This window comes from Neomonachus schauinslandi, chromosome 5 (genome assembly GCF_002201575.2).
Source record: "Neomonachus schauinslandi chromosome 5, ASM220157v2, whole genome shotgun sequence".
Lineage (NCBI taxonomy): Eukaryota > Metazoa > Chordata > Mammalia > Carnivora > Phocidae > Neomonachus > Neomonachus schauinslandi.
In genome coordinates, this window is record NC_058407.1 from 123,763,540 (window position 1) to 123,781,944 (window position 18,405).

The 18,405-nt window shown below is 45.2% G+C and overlaps 1 protein-coding gene across 1 annotated transcript; it reads left to right on the forward strand.

The window, feature by feature from the left end:
• Positions 1 to 216: 216 nt before the first annotated feature.
• On the forward strand, positions 217 to 10,185 carry ACBD7 (acyl-CoA binding domain containing 7). The gene is made up of 4 exons (XM_021696753.2): positions 217 to 277; positions 9,012 to 9,129; positions 9,306 to 9,368; positions 9,452 to 10,185. Exons 1-4 carry the CDS (start codon positions 263 to 265, stop codon positions 9,523 to 9,525), a joined length of 270 nt encoding a protein of 89 aa, XP_021552428.1. The 5' UTR covers positions 217 to 262; the 3' UTR covers positions 9,526 to 10,185.
• The last annotated feature ends 8,220 nt before the right edge of the window (positions 10,186 to 18,405 follow it).

Below are 18,405 nucleotides of genomic sequence, written 5' to 3' on the forward strand. Positions count from 1 at the left end.
TCGCCTTTGCAGTTGCAGCAGCGCTGGCGGCTCACAACCCTGGCGCGCCGCTTGGGACGCGGGCGGGCGCCGAGGTCAGGGCAGGTGCCACTCACTGCTAGGCCCCGCCCCCTAGTACTGGTGGCCAATGGAAACCGGCCGGGCCAACAGCGCAGCCAATGGGAGCCGGCGGGCGGAGGCGCGCCTCCATTTAAGGAGGCCCGCCGCTCGGGCTCTAGGGACCCGCGCCTCAGGAGTGCGGCAGTAGTTGAGTGCTGTTACCATGTCTTCTTTGCAGGTGAGTCGAAGGGTGCAGAGGCCGCCCAAGAGGGCTTCCTCAGAGGGAAGCGCTCGAGTGGGGCTTGGGGCAGGCGTGACACCCCTGGGTGGCGGCCGATTCGGAACTAGAGTCTGGGACAGCTGTCGCCCGCAGTTCTCGCGCCCCCAGTCCCAACCCCCCGGAGTTGTCCGGAGTGACCCCGCAGACCCTCCCACCCCCATCGCGAGCACCCGCTTATTGCAGTGGGGACCGCACCGGTGCCATCTGTTGACGGCGAGCCGGAGCTCCCTATGGCAACACTTGTGAACCCCGGGGATTGGTTACTCGCAAAGTAAGCGCTGGCCCCGGGGAGGGCGGACACCGGGCGGCCCTGCTCCGCCCGCTCTTTCCATCTGGGAGAGGGAGGCGAGGGCGGCTGGGGTCCCACCCGCGCCCCCTCGCTCCTTGGTAAGGCAAGTGTTTCTCTGAACAGCAGAGATCTGTAAAACTACAAAATAGTAGTTTTGCTGATATGCGGAAAAATATATGTTCAGGGTGGGAACTTTGGAGAAAGAGAACAAATATAAAGTAAGTAAAAACCATTAAGAATTCCTTCACCCAGGTGATAACCACTGCTAACATGAGGGATTACATTCTTGTATGTGTGAAAAATGTGTGTGTATATATGTGCCTGTGTGTGCTTGCACATGCATGTGCATGCATATGTACATGCATGTGCATATGTGTGTATATACACACACTGATTCGATTATACTCTTTTTTTTTTTTAAGATTTATTTATTTGACAGAGAGAGACACAGCGAGAGAGGGAACACAAGCAGGGGGAGTGGGAGAGGGAGAAGCAGGCTTCCTGCTGAGTAGGGAGCCCGATTTAGGGCTCCATCCCAGGATGCTGGGATCATGACCTGAGCTGAAGGCAGACGCTTAACAGACTGAGCCACTCAGGCGCCCCTGATTCGATTATACTCTTAAGTATATACAGTTTTGTTCCTGTACCTATCACTATATTAGGAGCATTTTTCATCATTAAATATTCTTCTAAAATAAAATTTGAAAAAATACCTGCATACAATTTCACAGAATGAGCATGGCTCACTTCTTTAAGGGTTTTTTGGTGTTTTTTTGATTTATTTTTATTTTGGAGGGAGGGAGGGGCAGAGAGAGAATCCTCAAGCAGGCTCTACACCCAGCACCGAGCCCCAGGTGGGGCTGGATGCCAGGACCCTGAGATCACTACCTGAGCCAAAATCAAGAGTTGGGCGTCTTAACCCACTGAGCCACCCAGGTGCCCCCACTTAAGGATTCTTTAAGCAGCATGTTATGGTGACTAAAGGCACATACTCCAGAGTCGGCCAGGTTCAGATCCAAACCTCACCCCTTCTTAGCCTGTGATGTGGCTGCTTAACCTCTCTGTGCCTGTTTTCTCATCCAAAAATGGAGGAGAGGGACTGTCAAGATTAAATGAGCTACATGGATAAAGCAAGTAAAACAGTGCCTGGCATGTAGTAAGTACCCAATAAGGAAAGTGTGTCCTTGCACATTTAGATATTTTTCGCTTATGTAGGACAAATAATTCATATTGAGCTTTCCTCAAAATAATCAAATCTTTCAATATCAAAACTGTATTCCTTTTTAGCTTAGTATTTTGTTTTATTTGGCAAACAAATGGGATTCCTAATTCAGCTATAACCTCCAAACTTTATTTTAAACTTACAATATGTTTACTTCAGTAGCAAAACTTTTAGCAAAGCTGAGTGCCAGGTAAACTAGATGTATTTCTTTTTTAGAAGATGATGCTCAAAGGCGGACTGCTTCTTCAAGAAGCTACATCTTTTTGAGTCTTGGGGATTCACGATTTTACAATGGGCAAATAATTAACCCCTTTCCCTCCATGCATGTTTGTATGACTAAAGAACCATGCAGTGTAAGAATTTATGATCTTCCTAATTCAGCTCCTCAATGGGAAATGATTGCTCAAAAAGGCTTTGTCAGGGCACCTGGGTGGCTCAGTTGGTTGAGCGTCTGACTCTTGGTTTCAGCTCAGGTCATGATCTCAGGGTTGTGAGATCAAGCCTCACATTGGGCTCCGCGCTCACCGTGGAGTCTGCTTGAGATTCTCTCTCCCCCTCTCCTTCTACCCCTCACCCCACTTACACACACTCTCTCTCTAAAATAAATAAATAAATCTTAAAAAAAAAAAAAAAGGTTTTGTCAACGTCGTATTGTGGGATGACCATGTTCTTTGGCTGCAGAAAGTAAAACTAGATTAGGTGAGAGTCACCTTCAGAGGCTATTTTCAGCTGTGATGAAATTGGAAAGCAAATTTACCAGAGGCTAGGGTGGTCAGTACTCCTAGGCGGTAAGAGGGTTGAGGGCTCCAGCTCCGGGAAAGCAGGATGCACCCCCTGTGAGTGTTGGTGGGGACACTGGGGTCACTGCTACACCAGGTGTGGTCAGAGGGCCTTATGAAAACATGAACAGCAGAGAGTCTGGGGAGAGGCCTTCTGAGGGAGGTGATGTACACATGCATGCAAGCAGGACACCGAGGCCCCAGCGCTAGAAGAATGAGCTAGCAAAGGCTGAAATTCCTCACCAAAAGCAATGAGCCCAGCTCCACAGTGGCAGAGGGATTTTACTAAACTCCCCCTTTGACTCAGAATGCTTTGAAATTAAGTGTAAACAACTGTACATTTAAAGCTGTTTCTCATCTCTGATAGTTTTCAGACCCGCCTAATATTCACTCATTCATTTATTCACCAAGGACTCAGAGGCGCTGGTACTGCCTACCAGTGCCCTCTGTAAGGCATGAATACTTACGCCTGCCTCTGTTATGCATGTATGGGGAACAAATCCAGTCCCACCCGGCTTTCCTGTTGAGCCCTAATACATGCTGTCCATGCCACCTGGAACACCCTCCCATGCTCCTGTCCATCCAACAGATGCTGTCCCCTCGGGCTTAGCTAAGCGCCATCTCCGCTGGGAAAGCTGCTTCCCCACCTGCTGACACCCCTGCCTCTGCGTCCCCAGAGGGCCCACAGCTCCTCCACCGGAGCAAGCCTCTCACGATCATTGTTGACCTGCTCGTCTCCCCCCAGAGCTGAGCTCCTTGAGCGCCGGCTGCCTTGTTCATCCCTGTCTGCCTAGCAAAGGCCTGGTGCACCACAGGTGTTCAATACATCTGTTAAGTAGTGTAAGCCGAGTGATGAGCTCTGGGTGGGCAGAGTCAACAGAACGAAATCAAGAATATATCTGTTCTTAGTGGGATTTAATCTTAACACCTTCTCACTGAAGTTGATAGTATCATTTTTTTGCCTGAGGCTGAATCTCAAAGGAGTTTTGTTGCTTGCATAAAATCCCATGGCGTTGTGTCTCAAAGCTAGAATTCAAACCCAAGATCCTGATGTGAGGCCAGTGTTCTTTCCCCTAGAGCTCATCGTGGTTGAACTGGGAAAGGCCCCATAGAGGAGGGTACATTGGAACCACATCATGGAGCAGGAATGTATCAAGTTGTGGCACCACAAAAGGGCATGCTGGATGGAAAGAATGATCTTGGCCCCTGCTCTGGAACAGGCTTCTGTACCCTGGAAGGGAGAAAGAACAGGGATCCCTGAAGTTGTGTGTGAAACCCTGTCAGGGCCTGACCTCTTGTGGAGAGTGTCCAAGACTTTCATTAGGTTGTCACACGGTTCCATGCCCCACCCTCCGCCCCCACCCCGTATATGAAGAACAATTTCCCAGAAATTCCTTCTGGAAGGCAGGGACCTAGTATGGTTGTTGAGAAGCCTTAGAATTCTCCTCGAGGCTTGCCTTGCCAAGAGGAATTGAGTTGCTGTCACTGGAGAAGGGTGCAAGACCTCACAGCAAGCAGATGAACTGAGACGCTGATAAATCTGAAGGGGAAGATCCCTACACCTCTCTGAAGAGCCCTGCCCTGAGGAAGCCCTGGGCACTTAGGGAGCATTTTCATTTAATCCTTACTACAGGCACAATATGTGCACACTATAGAACATTTGGAGAGTACAGAAAGCATGAAAAACCCAGAGAACTTACCAATAATCAGAGGCAATTATTATTTTAATATTTTAGCATATTTCTTGCTAGTCTTTTTTTTTTCTACGTAACTTACAAAGCTGAGTGTATAAAAACAATTTTGTATTTGTTAAGTCAAAGTGTTTTTTGTGTCATTATGAGTACTTTTTTTTCCAGTTTTTTTCTAGAATTAGTTTTTTTTCCCAAAAAGACTTAAAATAATAATGGTAACCTTTATTAAACATTCACCATGTCCCAGGCACTATTTTAAATATTTTACATGTGTTAACCTATTTAAATCTTCTTTACAACCTGGCAGATAGATGGTATTATTGTCCTATATTCTGGCTGAGAAAACAGACACAAGTTAAATAACTTACCCAAGGATACACAGCTCTTAAGTGATGAAGCTGAGATTCTAATCAAGGCAGTCTGGCTCTAGAGCCTGCGTTCTTTATTTATTTTTTCTCTTTTTTTTTAATTTAGAGAGAGAGCGCGCGCACATGAGCAGAGCGAAAGGCAGAGGGAGAGAGAGAGAATCTCAAGCAGACTCCGTGCTGCGCCTGATGTGGGGCTCCATCTCACGCCCCTGAGATCAGGACCTGAGGCAAAATCGAGAATGGGATGCTCAACTGACTGAGCCACCCAGGCGCCCCTAGAACCTGTGTTCTTAACCCTGACATTGTTTGAAGCAGTTGACAACTTCCTAGAAGGACACTCAGAAAGGTGAGGCATGGTGTGTGACCCTTGTCACATGCACCCATGCTTCTTAGACTCCCGGGCCTTTTTCAAGGTTATTTAGGTTGGAGAGCCAGGTCTCTGATTTACAAGTGATGTCTGTTCATCACCAGACAACTGCTATAGCTGTGCCACTGTCCTGTCTCTGGCGCTGGATGGAAACTTGATCCCGCAACTCTGCTGAGCTCCCTGGGGTTCTGACAGCACAGCAGGGCTATCCACTTTCTCTGCTAGGACTTTGGATCAAAGGGAGCTATGCATTGGAGAAAGACAATGGAGGATGGGGGTATAGAATGTCTCCTTGAGCTTCTCTTGTTTGATACCCAGGCTGGTGACATTTCCTGCTTATCCCTGATTTAAATAACACAAGGTAAAATACAGTGTATTTTTTAAAAAAGAATAGAAAAATTATATTAAGGAAGTAGTCACCAAAGCCCTTTTTAGGTAAACAAAGAGGTTAAAAGAGAAGGGATAAAGCTAGGAGCACACAGGGGGCTGGCTTAGTGGAGCATACAACTCTTGATCTCAGGATTCTGCGTTTGAACCCCACGTTGGGGGTAGAGATAACTCAAAGAAATAAAAAATAAAATCTTAAAGTCCTGGGAGCACATAGACATTCCTTTGTGTGGAATATTCCAATTTGTGGAATTTATATGCTTTTAACTTATAAAAAGAAATGTGTAGGGGCACCTGGATGGCTCAGTCAGTTGAGCATCTGACTTTTAGTTTCTGCTCAGGTTGTGATCTCCAGGTTGTGGGTTCCAGCCCCTTGTCGGGCTCCACGCTCAGCAGGGAGTCTGCTTGGGATTCTCTCCCTCTCTCTCTCTTCCCCTCTGCCCCCCGCCTCAAATAAATCAATAAATCTTTAAAAAAAAATAAAAAGAAATATGTATTAAAATTTCTCTTGATAGATTTTTTCCCCCACCTTTTGACCACATTCACCCATTTCCCCCACCCTTCACCCACCTCTGGCAACTGCCAATCTATCCTCTGTTTTTCTAAGTGTAGTTATTTTAGATTCCGCATGTAAGTGAGGTCCTACAGTATTTGTCTGTCTCTGTGTGACTTACTTCACCTCACATAATGCTCTCAAGGTCCATCCATGTTGCTGCAAATGGCAGGATCTCCTTCCTTTTTATGGCTGAACAATATTCCATTATGTGTGTGCATGTCTATATATACCATATTTTCTTTATCCATCCATCATCGGGCACTTAGGTTGTAATTTCCATGTCTTAACTGTTGTAAAGAATGATGCAGTGAACATGGGGGTGCCAGCATCACTGTGAGGTAGGGACTTTGCTTCCTTTGGATATATACCCAGAGGTGGAATTGCTGAATCACATGGCATTTGTATGTCTTTATTTATTTATTTTTAAAGATTTTATTTATTTATTTGAGAGAGAGAATAAGAGAGAGAGCATGAGAGGAGGGAGGGTCAGAGGGAGAAGCAGACTCCCTGCCGAGCAGGGAGCCCGATGCGGGACTCGATCCCGGGACTCCAGGATCATGACCTGAGCCGAAGGCAGTTGCTCAACCAACTGAGCCACCCAGGAACCCTCTTTATTTATTTTAATTTATAAATGATTTATTGGATTTTTTTCAGAAAAAAATAATTCTTTAAACTGAATAAGCTCTATACATACAAGTTCTCATTTTTCATTTAGCTTTGATTTACTTCTTAGAATTTTTCATGTTTCCGACCAGCCACTGTCTTTTAAACCTCTTGGCATTTTGTTTTTTTCTGAGCTCCCCAAGCATTATTCAGAAACTGGGTGGTGGCCCTTTTCCCTGGTAACCTCTTATTTTCAAGACATAGGAACTTATTTACAGTAGTTCTGTTGATTCTGGAACAATATAAAGAATTCTCTCTAAAGGCTTTCGCTGCTTGTTGCCTTGAATCTCTCAGATCTTGATCTTCTAGCCTTAGAGCCAAGTGGCTTTTATTCTGGCCCATAGACTGTACTTTTTGTACCCTTTTCCAGCTTTCTTGGAATCACTTCCTTTTTCACATTCTTCATTTTTCTTCTGCAAATGAGTTTCTTTCAACTTTTCTGATGATGTCATTATGTTAGTCTGTCCAACTGTAGTTAACTTCTCCGGAATGTAATCTGGAAGGAGTTTTCTTTGTCAGATGGACAGCTCGTCTTCTTCAAGAGTGCTTTCTCCCCAACCTGCTGCTCCCCTTTGTGCTTCTTCCTGGGTGCTGGTCAGTCAGCTCCTCCCTGACAGGCATTGCTGGGCTGCCAGACCAATAGGTGGTGCTCTGCCTTCTCCTCCCCACCCCCTGAACCCCACCCAGGCAAGACCTCTCCCTCCTCCCCTCCCCCAGGCATGCTGGCCCTCCTCCACCATCACTGATGCAGGGGTGTGGGAGGTACAAGGCTGGAGCTGCACCATGGCCCAGGCAGCATCAAACCGCCTCCATTTGTATGTCTTTGGGAAAAATGTCTATTTAGTTCCTTTGCCCATTTTTTTATTGAATTTTTTTTCTTTTTGCTCCTGAGTGGTATAAGTTCTTTATATATTTTGGATATTAACCACTTTTTAAAGATAAATGATTTGCAAATATTTTCTCCCATTTCATAGGTTTCCTTTTCATTTTGTTGATGCTTTTCTTTACTGTGCAGAAGCTTTCTAGTTCAATGGAGTCTCACTTCTTTATTTTTGTTTGTGTAGCCTTTGCTCTTGGTGTCAGATCCAAACAGTCATAGCTGAGACCAGTGTCCAGGAGCTTATCCCCTCTGTTTTCTATCGAGGAGTTTTGTGGTCTTAGGTCTTACATTCAAGATCTAAACAAAAGGTCTTACTTGACCTTACATTAAATCCTTTGAGCTGGGTTTTGTGCGTAGTGTCAGCTTGTGGTCCAGTTTTGGTCTTTTGTCTGTAGCTGTCAGGTTGTCCCAGCACCATTTGTTTAATGACTCACCTTTCCCCATTCTACATTCTTGGCTCCTTTGTCATTAATTAATCGACCATATACGCATGCTTTTATTTCTGGGCTCTCTATTCTGTTTCATTGATCTGTTTGTTTTTAGGTCAATACCATACCATTTTGATTAGTATAACTTTGTAATATAGTTGGAAATCGGGACACAGCATGACTCCAGCTTTGTTATTCTTTCTCAAGATTGTTTTGGCTGGGGCGCCTGGGTGGCTCAGTTGGTTAAGCGACTGCCTTCGGCTCAGGTCATGATCCTGGAGTCCCAGGATCGAGTCCCATGTCGGGCTCCCCGCTCAGTGGGGAGTCTGCTTCTCCCTCTGACCCTCCCCCCTCTTATGCTCGCTCTATCTCATTCTCTCTCTCAAATAAATAAATAAAATCTTTAAAAAAAAAAAGATTGTTTTGGCTGTTCAGGGTCTTTTGTGGCTCTATACAAACTTTAAGGTTGTTTTTTCTACTTCTGTAAAATATGCCATTAGAATGTTGATAAGGATTGATTGCAATGAATCTGTAGATAGCTTTAGGTAGTATGGACATTTAAACAATAATATTTCTTCCAATTCATGAGCATAGAATATCTTTCATTTATTTATGTCTTTTTCAGTTTTAAAAATTTTTTTAAATTTTAAAAGTTTTAAAATTTTCAGTATTGAGAAATTTCAGTATTAGGGTGCCTGGGTGGCTCAGTCAGTTAAGCATCCGACTCTTGATCTCAGCCCAGGTCTTAATCTCAGGGTCGTGGGTTCAAGCCCTACATTGGGCTCCATGCGAGCCTACTAAAAAAAAAAAAGGAATTTTCACTTATAACAGTTTTATGTAGTTCTCCATATCTTGTCTGAATATCAGGTAAGTACCAGGAGAGGTATCCATAAATTAAAATAATTAAGGTAATTCTGGTAGAATCAGACCAGTAATAGTTCTGTTTGAAACCTTCCTTTTTCTTTTTGCATTGCCACTGTTTGGTGGTAAATACCCCTAAATTAGATGAGCCTGTTGAAAGTTAGTGAATGCACCGTTTGCCTTTTCTTCCTTTTGTTCTAGGCTGATTTTGATAGGATTGCAGAAGATGTGAGGAAGCTGAAAACAAGACCAGATGATGAAGAACTGAAAGAACTCTATGGACTCTACAAACAATCTGTAGTTGGAGACATTAATATTGGTATTGTGTGTGTGTGTGTATATATATGTATATATATATTAAAATGTAACATATTATTAATATATTAATAATATTTTTAAAATCATATTTTTAAAAATACATTTCATCTGAACAATGTTTATAAAAGCATCGAGTAAAAAGTAAACTTGAAAATATATCTATCCTTCTTTTGGCAGAGTGTCCAGGAATGTTAGATTTAAAAGGCAAGGCTAAATGGGAAGCATGGAACCTCCAAAAAGGTTGTTAATTCTTAAATAAGTGAAATAAACTTTCTTAATTTCCCAATACATCAGTCAGTGAGATAATGTTTGTGTCTTTCTAGGGCGGTTGAAGGAAGATGCCATGAGTGCCTATATTTCTAAAGCAAAAAAGCTGATAGAAAAATATGGAATTTAAAGTTCATCTATGAGAAAGTTTTTCTTTTGAAGCCTTCATAACGGTATCATTTCTTAACATCTAAGGAAGAAATGCACTGTTAACTCTTTTCATGTCATGAGTATGTTTGCTGTTAACATGAATTGTAATCCTTAATTAGAGGTATGCTGAAACTATGTATTTAATGAAATTTTACTTGCTAAAACCAGAGGATTTTTTAAAAAGTATTGCTCTGGTAGTATGTCACAAAACATTTACAATTTTTTTTTGGCTTATCTGTTTTTCTACAGTGAGTTAGTATTATTGGTATATGATCAAAACAGTTTATTAAGAACCAATAACAAGGTTCTTCCTTTGTTGCACTATGTAACTTTGGGATTCTCACTGGCTTGGGGCCTTGGAAATCATAAGCATACCTGGTTCCAGTCCATACTCTGTAATTCTTTAGTAGGTGACCTGAGATAAATTACTTAACCTTGCTAAGCCTCATCTATAGAGGGGAAAAATCAGTCTCACAGGGCTGTAAGAATTGAATGATTCTTCAGATAATTGAGAATTGATAATTGAGGTAACTAATTATCCTACCTTCAATTTAAAGCATACATTATATAAAACCTAACAACAAATAAACTAAAAATTTTAAAAATAAACTTACGAGTCCACGACTATTCAAAGAAAGAAAAAAGCCATCTTTCAATTATTTTTCTTTAAATTTTTACATTTAAGACAGAAAAATTAAATGTAGTATCTAGTGATAATAAAACATACAACTACTGTGCTCTTACATTCATTTTTATTGGAGTGAAAATGCAGTCTGGAATATCATAGTGGGTAGTTCTGTATTATGTGAATCTACAGTTATCTCCAAATAAAAAGTTTCATGAAAAACGAATCTAGCTTGATTCCTATTCTGGAAAATTTTAGAACATAAAGATGGTTCTCATCTCTACTAAGTCTTATCTGAAGATTTTCGGGAGTCTGCCATGATGAAGTCAACGTCCAAATGCAAGAAAAGGGAGACGTCAGCAACGACAGGGCTGCTTCTTCAATGGAGAGCTTGGAAGCTCTCAGAGCTCTTCCCATGTGGACTTCACCTCTACCAGGTGGAGAGGCAGGTGAGAAGGCCCACCCCAAAAGTCTGGCATTGGCTACACCATGTGATTCCCGTTGTGGACCATATTAACTAAAAACTTTTCAAATGAATAATCACAAATCAAATTACTTTTGTGCCCATGCTTCCATAAGGGAGCCCTGGAAATGGTGTCACACCAAAGGGTAAAGCACAGCAGGTACTAAACATGTATCATAATTTGCTTCAGCCTATTTTTAGCCCAAGTTGATTGCATGAATTCTAACTCCTCCCACAATGAATTTTTCATATGATTTGCCCTTTGTTAGAAAGGAATGATAAATTCTGTAAAACGTGTCCTGTATGCATTTTGCTCAATCAAAGATTCTATGTATAGGATTTTAAAATCTTAACCCAAACATGAACCCATCTTATGTGATCATAAACAAATAAGATGCTTTAAAATTTAACCTTAATATATATTGCTGTGTTAAGTACTTTAAGCCTTAAGGAAGAGACATCAGTGACACCAAGTAGCGGAGTTTATTGTGAAGATCCCACGGGACATAGGAAATCAGCGCCAGGATTCCAAGAGCCAAACACAGTTTGGGACTCACCAGAGATTGCAGGAGCCATGCAGCTCCAAGGGGGCGGTGCCCCTTCATTCCTATCGACCCGGGACTGTGAATCCCATTTGTAGTGTTCTGCCTTATTTGGACTCAGTGAATTTTCCTGACTTCTGCTTTTTCCCCTTTTAGCTCCTGTTTTTCCCAACTGTTCTGCTTTCTCCTTATGTCAACCGCAAACTGTCACAGAGCAAGGCTGAGGCATCCTGTCGGGCATGGCATTTGTGCTGGGCCCCTCCACACACCAGGGGCCAGACACCAGACTGGCTGTCCATGGGAGGACTCCCGTTGGCCCTAGTCAGTCACTGCCAGGGTCGGGGGACAGGAGCAGCACCCACAGAACCACCAGGCCCTGTGTTGGAGAAGCCTGTGAGGAGGGGGCCCGGGCTTACGGGCATTCTGAGGACTTGCCCACTCAGTCGAGGCACCAATGATGGCTCAGGACTATCTTATTTTATTTATTTATTTTTTTTTTAAAGATTTTATTTATTTATTTGAGAGCGAGAATGAGAGAGAGAGAGAGCATGAGAGGGGGAGGGTCAGAGGGAGAAGCAGACTCCCCGCCGAGCAGGGAGCCCGATGCGGGACTCGATCCAGGGACTCCAGGATCATGACCTGAGCCGAAGGCAGTCGCTTAACCAACTGAGCCACCCAGGCGCCCCAGGACTATCTTATTTTAATAAAGCAGTAGGTTACATTTTCTCATTAAAGGGGATGACCCTAATTTCAAAAGATTGGATCAAGCTTTGCACCACCGTGTGCTGATGGAACAATTTGTTTTCTAGCATCTTCCCTGGTTCTCATTTCCACTGTTAAAATAATTAAGGGAAAAAATGGATAATTTACCAAGCAGAAGTTTTGTTGACAAACTTCCCACAGATAAGACTCAAATGAGATTCTGATAGGAAGATAAAGGACCCTGCCGGAAGTATTCTTTACTCCTTTGTTGTCTTCTGTCTCTGGATCCATAAGCACTCTGTGAAGAAATAAATTTATGTGTCACACATCAGCCCGGTAGTAGCAAAAGAATAATTTCACAACCTCTGAAAAAACTAATGAACTACTAAAAAATTAAAAAGAGTATCATATAATCACTTTGGACCCTCTTCAAACTGAAAGGAAAAATCTCTAAAAATAGGCAAGTATCAATAGTTCTAGACACTCGGTTAGGTAGTTCTTGATGAAGGTCTCATCGGAAGTTTCCGTAAGATAAAAGTGATTTCCTGGGAGTGCATGAAAATCAAAACTTCCACCAGTTACATCTTTCCAGGCTAAAAATAACCAAAATTACATTTAACAACAAATGATGCTTACCACCACCAACAAAAAGATTTACTTCCAGATACTGCTTTTCTAAAGCTGACACCGGTGGTAGAATTACTTCTAAGGTCTCATGTTCTGTACGTCCTGTATTTTTAATTTCTCCAAGACCCATCAGGACACAATGGTATTAGGTGCATTCTCTCACTTCCCACACGACTGACCTCTCTCCATTTACGCTAAATAAAACCTGGGCCAAATTTCCACTTGTTGCAGTGACAGCTAGTTGATATTAGCTGAAAATCATCAAACAAATCTCTCAAAATACCCCAAACCATCAAAACAATTTCACCTTTGCTACATTTTTAGATCCAACAAAACATGTTGAATCGCAAGAAGGAACAGCCTCAGATGGCATATCAGAGCAGGAAACTGAAAAGAGCCAGTGAGTAACTTTCCATACACAACACCTCAGAGCCTCTCCTGGTTAATAACTTCACTTAAAGGAAATGTGGTGCATCCTCACTGCTTTCCCTTTTGCTATTTCCAGCAATACAGACCTTTTTTTTTTTTAACTAGTGGTACCTGCCCCTGTCAGTACCTGTCTGAGACTCGCTGTGGGCCAGGCCATTTTCTGAGGTCATCTGACTTCTAGAACAATGCAGGTGGAAGCACAATGGCGCCTGGACACCCAATTCCTACTCCGGGTGAGGCCGGTACCAGCCAGTACCTTGCACTGTCATTCCCCAGAAACGTCGCCCTATTTCCCAGCTCTCCGTGGTCAGCAGACGGTTGTCACGGGCAGAGCAAAAGCAGGTTCACGCAAGCAGGGCCCCGGGGTTGGTTCCGCCCAGTTCTCAGTGGTCACAACAACAGCATTTAGCATTCACTGAGCTGGGGGCTGGGTGTTGGGTTCAACACTGGGGACATGCGGATAAACAAACAATCTCATTACTTCTGTAACTTAGGCATTTGGCTGGGAGGCGACTAGAGGTGCCAAGTGCCGCCAGGGTCAGGGTGATCTGTGAGCATGATGGCGGGGGTTGGGGGGGCAAGCAAGGTCTCCCTGGGGAAATGGAGTGGACTCTGAGATCCAAATGAATAGGGACAAGGCTGGCAAAGGGAGAGAGGCAGCAGGGGAAGGGGGAATAGAACGAGCACAGGCTAACAGCTGCCGTTCGGAGAGCGAAGAGGGAATTGGGACAAATTAAAGTGGAGGGGGTAGGCAGGGGTCACGTCTAGGCCTCCTAAGGCATTTTGGCTGTCCTAAGAGGGACAGGAAGCCACCAAAAGCATTGAAGGTGAGATGGGTCATGACCATGTGTCATGACTTTTATCCCTCTGGGTAGTGTGGGGAAGGGAGTGGAGGAGGACAGAGCGTCTAAGAGGGGGTTCCTGCTTCTGCCTGGGAGGGAGGAATGCTACTCAGTCCCTACCAATGAGAAAAAAAAAAAAGCCCGACAAACTACAAAATCCTAACTTTCCTTGAACTTAGCTGAGTTTGCAAGGCAAACTGGAAACCAAATACCAAGGAGGGGCAGGCCCCTAAAGGGAGAAGTGGAATGTGTACGCAGGCTCATGGAGGCAAAGCACCGGAGGAAGGGGCGTGTGCTGTACATTCCAGAAGAAAGCAGCTAAAATGTTCAAGTGCTGGAGATCAAGTGAGGGGCTGTGTGTCAGATGGACTCACAGCAACTTGCAGCCTCCAGTAGGAGTTCACGAGAAAGACTGGGAGCGAGGCAGGGGGCCAGAAGGAGCCCTGTGTGGTCTGTGGAGCTGGCAGGCAGCAGGAAATGGGCTGTGACCTTGAGATGGGTGCTGACCCCGCCCCTGCCCAGGCCCTTCCCTCCCAAAGGCAAAAGCCTCAACTTGCTGGAGGAGAGGTAGCCAACCTTTTCTCCCTGGGTGCAGGCAAAGACACACGGCTGCAGACGGTGAAGCATTAACCTTCTACCCTCGAGGAAGGAGTGGAGAGAGGGCTTGGACCCACAAGGATACCAACACTACTTCTGGGAAGGGGCAGGGAACTTCCGCCCAAGACCAACCCCAGCAACGAGAAGGGGCAGGCACTGAGAAAGGCGCGCGCGCCCACAAGGCCCAGGCATGAAGGGCCTGCCTAGGATCAAAGCTCACCCCTGTCTGGGACATCCAAGAACTCCCCATGTTACCCCAAAGGCTAACACGGACACCAGTGACCAGCTGCCTGGCAGTGGGGCCTGTTCCATGAGGCACTAGAAAGACTGGACAATTGAGAAAATACTCTAGCAGCCTGGACTCCATGCTGGGCGCACAGTGACACCAGGGACTTGGAAGCTGGTGTTGCCCTGGAGTACTCTCAGTGACTGCCCTGTCCAGTCTAGATGGGCTCAGCTCTGCACAGGGCCCAGCAGAAGAGATGCACACAAACCCAGGGATAAAATTATTTCCTTCCATCTCTGTTTTATGCGTGATACCTGGCTTTCAAAATAAAAAATTATCAGACCCATGGGAAAGCAGGAAATAATTCCATTGTTGAGAGCAAAGCAATAAACAGCATCAGACTCGGATGAGAGCCAAAGGGTCAAATGGAAATTCTAGACACAACCGGCACTAACAATGAGAAATCCCCGTAACATCAGGAGACCCAGCACAGCTGAGGACAAATTCCGTGAGCCTGAAAGTGCTCAATAGAAATGATCCCAACTGGGGCGCCTGGGTGGCTCAGTTGGTTAAGCGACTGCCTTCGGCTCAGGTCATGATCCTGGAGTCCCTGGATCGAGTCCCTGGATTGAGTCCCGCCACGGGCTCCCTGCTTTGCAGGGAGCCTGCTTCTCCCTCTCACCCTCCCCCCTCTCATGTGCTCTCTGTCTCTCTCATTCTCTCTGTCTCAAATAAATAAATAAAATCTTTAAAAAAAAAAAAAGAAATGATCCCAACTGAAACACAAAGGAAAAAAAAAAAGACAGAACATCCAAGAGCCAGGGGACACTGTCACACAGCCTGATGTATGTAATGAGGGTCCCAGGAGAGGTGGGAACTTGTCCAGGCGGCCAGGGATGGGGGTAGCTTGAGTTGGGGGGGCGGACAGGCGGCTGTCTTTCCCAGCTGTGACACATTTCCATTTGGCCACCAGGCTCACGCCTTGCGGGTAGGTGGTGGGGAGGGGGAGGCCGGGAAGGGGCTTTACCAGCCTGATTGCGCTTTGGAAAAAGCTGAAAGCCTGCTGGGGATGGAGAAGGAGTGGAGGAGCAGAATCCGGGGAGCAGGGCCTGGAGCGTGTTAGTGATTTGCAGACAGGTGCATAGCTATGGTGATTGGATTCACTTGAGGGAGGGTGAGAATGTTAGGAAGGTTTTTTGTACTCTATGGGTGGAATATCCCAGAGAGCGGATTATCTTTTGTTTTTGGCTTTGGGGAGGTTTCTTTCTAAGAGCTGTGGAGGATTTAGCTAAGCCCCTCTATCATAGTGCCTCGGCATCCACACTGTGGGGTCAGCAGCCTGCAGCCCTTGAACAGACACCAGCCTCCCCGTGAGCGTGAGCGCGTGCCCTGGACGTCACAGGTGAGGGTAAGTTCCATGCGACCCCCCTACCAGCCTCCCGGAGCCTTCCCCTTGTGCGCCCCTTAGCTGAGACCCCCGTGAACCTTACCCAAACCCCGCTTTTTCGTTGTTTGAATTGACCGATCAGGCCTTAGCCTGGGACTGCCAACGCCCTCCACCCACTCGCCCTAACGGAGGCCTGTGCTGTCGGTTCTGCGGCTCGCTCTGCGTGCACCTGGACTTGACCCCCGCGTGGCACCCCCAGGCGTGCTGTGGACCTCCTCCAGGACCCTCAAGTAGTAAACTGCTCCGTTTCAATTTCTCTGGTGTCTGTTGTTGAACCCCAGCTCACTACCCCACAGCTGGGGCTCTCCTTGAGAAATGTTAGTTTAACAAAACTCACAAGAGCCTTTGGTAGTGAATTCTCTGTGTGTGTGTTTTGTTTTTAAAACTTGCTTGTGGTTTTTGTGCCAAACTGTCAGCTAAGCATGGCCTCGTCTAATCCTCCCCACAACACCTGGGGTTCTCTGCTCCCTTCCCCTGACAGGCGAGACCCAGCTTGAGTCTCACAGTCTGAAGGCCCTAGGCGGAGGGTTTCCATCCTGCTAAGTGGAGTCTGCAGATGACGCCATGGACATTTGTGCAGGTCTTGAGTATTAAAGCCCAGCTCTGCATACATTATTGCATTGGATGTGCAGTGATTTGGATTACTTTTCCGTTTTTAGGGGGTGGTGTCGGACTGGGGTTTCTTTGATTCTGACTCTGCTAAGCGAGCCACACACACCCCTGCCCCTGTGAGGATCACACTTGGGAGGAGGCGGTGGGCGGAAATGGAGAGAGATGGGTCCACCCAGGGAGCCCCCAAGAAGGCGGGTGGTGGTCTTTTCCGCCAATCGGAGGTGGGCAGTGAATGGAGGGACGTGAGGATGGGCAGAATTGTCCCTATTCTCAAGGTGCAGAAACTCTGGGCCATTTTGTCTGGGCCACTTCTTATAGCTACTTGCTTAAACTTCTAGTCCCCAGCACTGGCCACAGTGATCCTACACCCAGTTCCAGGCTTTGTGGAGAAAATAAAAGAAGCATCTGTCAAGCATCTGCCTTCTAAAAACTTCACTGAAGGAAGGAAACCCAGGCGAGATAGGAGAAAAGCATGACAGAGTATAATGGTGACAATGAGCCGGATGCTGGCGCCTCAGTCACTGCCCTGGGAAGTTAGAACAGGAAGGCCATTTGTAGGCTTGGATTATTGGGGAAGGCTTTGCAGAATGTTCACACTCAGTCCTCTTGGAAGACTCAAGCGTCTGTATACACATCTCCAGAGACAAAGGCATGGACCTGGGCCTCGGAGCTGAATGAGCTCTGGAACAAAATTCACAAGAAGGCAAACCACTTCTGTCTCCTGGAACACCTCCACACTTCATAAGCAGGGACCTGCTTCAGTTGACCTGTCTAAGGAAGATGAGAATGATCCGGCATTAATTTATTCAACACATAAGTGTTAAGTGATGAAACATGCATGTTGAACCATTTGTATATTTTACTGGCTTACAGTGGCTCCTGGGCACAGAAATTGTATCTATAAAAGCTTGAATAGAGCCTATTTTTATATAAAAAAATACTTTATAGGTACAATTTCTGGGCCCAGGCTGCGCTGCAAGCCAATAAAAAGATCACAGGTGGCCCCAAAGAAGATGAAATCAAACTCTTAGAATGTTGTCTTCCTGTATCAGCAGCCTCAAGAACTGCCAATCTACAGTTTTTATAGATAATTATATATATTTAAAAAAAAAAACCCACTTGTCTCACATGTAATTGCTAACAGTGGGTCTATCTGCCATCGGTTTGGGAATACATTCTTGCAAAATTTGTTGTCAGCAAAATCCTTGGGAGAGCCTCCAAAATCCACAAGGAGACAGCCCATTTGTTCTTCCAACAATTCTTTATCTGAGGAATCTGAGGCCGGGCCTTTGACTTGAAACATGAACAGTGTAGGCCTGATACTTCCGCTAACATGCATGTTCAGAAACTGAAAACTGCCCATGGAGGGGAAAAGTCTTTAGATCAAGGTTTGGCAGTGGATTTCTTCCTCTACAAGTTTCAGGGAGACCTATCTCTTTGTAAAAGTGGGGAGAAGAAAGTTGACTAGTAATTCCAGTGTCATCCTGCGACCAAAATGGCACTCCCAGCTCCGGATGGATCTCTGGGCAGTATGGGGAGAGCAGGAAGAGCAGTTCTCAAAGTATGATCTGGGGAACCCCCGGGAATTCCTGAGACCTTTTCAGGTAGTTAAAAAAAGCCATTTTTGGGAAAATACTAAAATATTATTTGCCTTTTTAACTCTCATTAGCCCATGTGTGCATAGTTGAGTTTTCCAGAGGCTACATGACCTGGGGCACTGTGACAGTTTGAATACAGAAGCAGAAATG

Excerpts from the sequence above, each read along its gene's own strand:
- ACBD7 (XM_021696753.2), top strand. Across the intron at positions 9,130-9,305 it reads AGTTGGAGACATTAATATTG|AGTGTCCAGGAATGTTAGAT; the intron begins GTATTGTGTGTG and ends TTCTTTTGGCAG. Across the intron at positions 9,369-9,451 it reads AGCATGGAACCTCCAAAAAG|GGCGGTTGAAGGAAGATGCC; the intron begins GTTGTTAATTCT and ends GTGTCTTTCTAG.